General features: G+C 35.1%; 1 protein-coding gene across 1 annotated transcript in view; it reads right to left on the bottom strand.

Annotated features, from left to right (window-relative positions):
• Positions 1–5,766, bottom strand: part of LOC104996039 (chromosome unknown open reading frame, human CXorf30) — a gene marked incomplete at both ends in the record, with an annotated part of 6,840 nt that extends 1,074 nt beyond the window's left edge. Inside the window, 2 exons of the mRNA XM_010850179.1 lie at positions 3,485–3,579; positions 5,607–5,766. Of these exons, the coding sequence (XP_010848481.1) occupies positions 3,485–3,579; positions 5,607–5,766 (255 nt within the window). The remainder of the gene's footprint in view (positions 1–3,484; positions 3,580–5,606) is intronic.
• Between the last annotated feature and the right edge of the window lie 3 nt (positions 5,767–5,769).

The following is a 5,769-nucleotide window of genomic DNA, read 5'->3' as shown; positions in this document are numbered from 1 at the left end:
GTGGTACATATACACAATGGAGTATTACTCAGCCATTAAAAAGAATACATTTGAATCAGTTCTAATGAGGTGGATGAAACTGGAGCCTATTATACAGAGTGAAGTAAGCCAGAAGGAAAAACATAAATACAGTATACTAACGCATATATATGGAATTTAGAAAGATGGTAACAATAACCCGGTGTACGAGACAGCAAAAGAGACACTGATGTATAGAGCGGTCTTATGGACTCTGTGGGAGAGGGAGAGGGTGGGAAGATTTGGGAGAATGGCAATGAAACATGTGGAATATCATGTAGGAGACGAGTTGCCAGTCCAGGTTCGATGCATGATGCTGGATGCTTGGGGCTGGTGCACTGGGACGGCCCAGAGGGATGGTGTGGGGAGGGAGGAGGGAGGAGGGTTCGGGATGGGGAACACATGTATACCTGTGGCGGATTCATTTTGATATTTGGCAAAACTAATACAATTATGTAAAGTTTAAAAATAAAATAAAATTAGAGGAAAAAAAAATTATTTAAGTAAAATATTTTAATTTCCATGTGTGAATTGCTCTTAAATTTATAAAATACACTATTTAGCAGTTAAAAATAAAACTGTAATTATTTATTTAAATAATATTAAGCAGTATTATATATTAATTTACAGCATTCAACATTAAATTAATGTAACTTTATATATTTCTTTCTATATATTAAACTCCAACATTTTCTTATATAAATTTTAGACGTGTTAGTGATCTTGTGAGTAACCAAAATATTATATCTATATATAGCTAATAATTTTATAAAGGAATGTTACTATCCTGGCACTATCTCTATAATATTATGAGGCCATGTATACTAGAGTCCATATTTCTCTAAAATATATCAAGTGTTATATTTTATCAGTTCAGATGCACACAGGACATAAACTGAATATGAGATAAAAAAGTGAATTGTAATATTAAAAAAACTTTTGAAATATATTACTCTATGCTTTTATGGCATCGCTAATAACATATTTTAAAATAATTTTATTAGAATATAGAATATAGAATATAGTGCTTTACAGCAGGAGCTCCTGCTGTACGGAAAAAAAAGATAATAATAATATGTTCATCAGAACTGCAAAACTGGATAATGTCAGCAGATTTACATGTTTTTGCAATATGTACCACATCTACAGTAAATAAATAATTAAAATAAATTTTAATTCTTAAATTTACAGGTTGATACTGAACATTTTGGACTTAGAATTAATTATGTGAAATGTACAATGGGGTACAAAGTTAGATGTAAATTAAGTGGGTTGAAATGGCTGAAGAAAATGTACAAGCTTTTCTGGTTATAATTAGCTTCAGTCTTAGAGCATTAAATCGGAAATTAGTGTGATCAAAGTTACAATTAGTATCATGTCACTGGTCTTGTCCTATAAGTCCTTAGGAAATTAGTGCCCTAGCAAGACCAGCATTGCTAAATCACAATGGATTCACATTCCATTGTCTTTACACTGTGATAGGGAGTGCAGCCCTTTTCCAATTATCTACCTCAATGGACAGGAGCAGATTAGAATGCACAAAGGGAAAAGGTGGCTCACAGTGCAACAAAAGTACCCTGGGCTTGAGAACAACCTGGGTTATAGATACACATAGAAAAAAAGAAAACGAAACAACAAACATTGATGGTGATGCAGTTGAGCAGGGAAAGCAATGGGTTATTTCCGATGTGTTCTTAGGAATGAAGAATGGACTGTACAGAGAGTAAATAATATTTATTTATAAAATCTTACCCATTTGTTTCTCAAGGGCATTTGTAGAGAAAAAGAATTACTAGAATAGGTTTTAGACTTTTGATAAAATGATTTAATAACTACTACACAATCTGCTCAGAACACAGATGTTCACTTGGTTGTGCTAATATAACACAGGCTATTTACAGAACTCACATTTACTTTAAAAAAAATATTAATTACTAAGAGAAGTGACTTGATAGAAAATGTCTATATTTTGGAAGCATATTTAACCTTTATTGAAGACAACGGTACAAGAAATTTATGTTTTTATTTTCTCATAGGCTTTATTTTAGACTTCTAAAAATCTGCTTTAAATCTTTAATCTGGGGGAAAAAAAAACAAAACAGTATCTGGAGTAGACACGAGCAATACTGCTGTTAGAATTCCAACAGAGTAATGTCTAGGCTGTATTACATCGCTTTGATTGGAACACTATTATAAATTTTAAACTGCTCAGCTCTATGGAAAGTATACAAACAACTATGTCCTAGATGGAAATAAAAAAAATATTTTGACATGTTTGTGAAGCATTCTGAAGATAATTTAGTGTATGTGAAATATTTATGTGTTGATAGTTTTTTTTAACACAAGAATAAAAATACTTCAAGTAAAACAAACGACATTTATTGTCAAAGGAATTGTTAGGTATGTGGATTTTCACTCCACTTAAACTCCATAAGGAAATATACAATCTTGTTCTTCCTTTATAACCAGTGTATCTGGGGAAATGCTGTTATTCACAAGCAAAACTTGCTATTTTCTCTTCTAAGTGCGGTGACATAATTTATTCCCGTAAAGACAAGCCCTTTTTCACTAGCAAACACTGGTATTGGAGGGAGAAGGAAAATCCAAAATTTCAAGACTTCTTATAGCTTGTTTATGTTGTTCAAGGTGGAGATTGAAAACAGATATCCCTTTGCTGTGCAATTCAGTGATTCTTACTTATGAAGAACTATGCCTAGAGCCTGGTAAGGGGCTGGGATACTAAATTTCACCCTATGGTTATCTAAGAGGAATTGTGCTGGTTATCTAAGAGGAATTCTTACACTGACCCTGGGAAGAAAATGGGAACATCAAAGTATGCAGAAGAAGTGAAAAGTGTTAAGGAAAGAGAACATACAGAAACTTGAGATAAGTCTGGAGTATGTGGAGGAAAAAAGGGGTCATTGAGAAAAAGGCATTTTAAGAGTAGAGATTTGATGTTGCATGTGTGGTGGCAAAGCAAACCTCCCTGAAACTTCCATAGTACATTCTGACTAGTTTTTGGAGAACAGAATCAAAGATTTCTGTTAGGAAAACTAACAGAGGAATCATCATCCCCATGAGTTACACAGAAGCCAGAATATGGTGATTAAATGTAATCCAAGAAGCCAAGTACCTAGGAATCTTACAAATCTAGTGCAGGGCTCAGAGCGCATCAAAGACTGTTAAATAAAGGGGTCTGAAGTTGATGTTATTTCAATCTTAGCTGATTGGTAGGTTTCATCAACAGCAAGAACAACAGGAAATGGTATAGTTTTGTGAAAAGATCATTGAACTTACTGTTAAGAGACCAGATTCAGTCCTAGTGTTCCCACCAACAGAGCTGAGTGACTTTAAACCTACTTTCTCTGAACCTGGATTTTCTTGCTTGTACAAAGAAGAGATGTGATTAGAGGGTCTCTAAGATCCCTTAAAATCCTAGTGTTCTCTGACTGTAAGATATACTTACTCTGTGGGCTTTCAGAAGGTGATGTCTGTGGGACTCCAATAATAGGGTATATCCAGCGTATTTCTAGGATTTCTTCACTGTCTAGTCCCAAACCCCTGATTAGAAATTAAATTATTAAGAGTGAATAAAAGCATAAACACTTTCAGTATTAGTATAAAATAACACATTTTTAGTGACCTAATGATACTTTAAACAAAGCTTATAAATTTAAACTTTGGTGGAGAGAAACTAAGTATGAAATAAAAAACATTTTCTGCAGATGCTGATTTTTACAAACATTTCAAACCAAACCCTGGGAAATCATCACTAAGAAAACTGTGGTACAATCATTGCCAGAGCCAAGTTACAACTGAAGACCTCTTTTCCCTACATTCAAAGGTTGGTACAGCAGCTGGCCCTCCACATCTGTGGTTTCTGAATCCACAGATTCAACCAACCATGAACTGAAAGTATTATATAAAAAAAAAAAAGAAAGAAATTCTGGAAAGTTTAAAAAAAACCCAAAACTTCTATTTACATAGCATTTACATTGTATTAGGCATTATAATAACACAGAGGTGATTTAAGGGCTTCCCAAGTGGTGTTAGTGGTAAAGAATCCGCCTGCCCATTTAGGAGATGCAGGAGACACGAGTTCGATCCCTGGGTATGGAAAATCTCCTGGAGGAGGAAATGGCAGCCCACTCCAGTATCCTGGCCTGGAAATCCCATGGACAGAGTAGCCTGGCAGGCTACAGCCCATAGGGTCACAAAAGAGACATGACTGAGCACAACACAGCAGCAGAGTTGTATACCTGTGGTGGATTCATTTTGATATTTGGCAAAACTAATACAATTATGTAAAGTTTAAAAATAAAATAAAATTAAAAAAAATAAAGTATATGGAAGGATGTGTATGGGTTATATGCAAATTCTATGCCGTTTTATGTAATGGACTTGAGCAGCAATGGATTTTGGTATCCATGGGGGTCTTGGAATCCGTCCCCCAAAGATACTGAGGGACGACTGTATTGGTATTAATATTTACTGATGTGACTAAACTGTGATTAATAAGAGGTAATACAGTTTCCATGGGTTATACTCTAAACTGGATAGGAAAAGCACAAAAGAAAAAATGCCGATAAGTATGGGACTTCAGAAAGTAATGGGGAAGGTACTTTTGGAGGCTACCAGTTAAAAAAAAAGGGGCATTTGTAAAATTATTCAAAGTCCATCAGACACCACCAGGAGGACGGCAATACTAGGAAATGGTTTTGATTGTTGTTGAAAATAGATTTTTCTTATTAAAGATGGAGCATAAGACACAACAGGCAGGACCAGCTTCACCAGCATAGGACTTGTTCAACAGCACAAGAACTCCACACTTGGAATCGCTCATGTTTGTTTAATGTCTTGAAATTCTTAATACTTTTTGAACAACGGCCTCCTCACTTTCATTTTACCCAGATCACGTCTGCAGTCTTGACTGCAGGAGTGGTGAAATCCTGGCAGAATGGACATTAATGAGCCTACAGGAAAGAAGGTTTTGAATGTGAAGAAGAAATATGTACACATAAGACAAAGTAAGAATTTCCTTTGAATTAAGGCTTCTAGACCATTATTTAATTAAATTATAAAAGAAGAGAAAACATTTAAATTTTGCATCAGTCCTGGAGTCTGCTTACATTTCAGCTAAGCAGAGAGGGGGCAAGTAACATGCACTCTGGCAATGACACAGCACACCCTAGTCGTGGCAGTATTTCATCAGAATGTCATATGCCTGGCACGGTGCCATCACTTGGTGTACACCAGCATAAATCCTATACTTTGCCCAGACAGGCTGATCCAGGTTGTTCTGTAGATATAGACTCAAAAAGGAGGCTTTGTATTTGACTGTATCTGACTGTGATTAATTGATACGATACTTAAGATTGACTTGTTCCTCACTCAGAACTTCAAATCAGCAATGATATATACAATCCCCCTATAACAAATATATTTTCCTCCTCTAACCATATACATATCAATACTTCAGAGAACATAACCTCATGAACTTTACATTGTGTAACATATAAAAGAAACTGGATCAATCAATGCCAGTCAAAATGAAATCATATTCCTTCAATGTCCTATTTAAATGTTACCTTTTCACCTCTGGGTGCAATTCCATAAAATTGTCAATAAACCATCTTTTTCCACTGGCCTTCCTCATTTGAATAAGGACCATTGTTTTTTGTAATTTCATAACCTGGGGCATAAATAACACCTGGATATCCAGAGTCCCTTTAGGAGGCAATGCAATTCCTG

This window comes from Bison bison, unplaced genomic scaffold (assembly GCF_000754665.1).
Source record: "Bison bison bison isolate TAMUID 2011002044 unplaced genomic scaffold, Bison_UMD1.0 scf7180017851162, whole genome shotgun sequence".
NCBI lineage: Eukaryota > Metazoa > Chordata > Mammalia > Artiodactyla > Bovidae > Bison > Bison bison.
The sequence above is the reverse complement of the archived record's forward strand: the minus strand, read 5'-3'. Positions and strand labels throughout refer to the sequence as shown.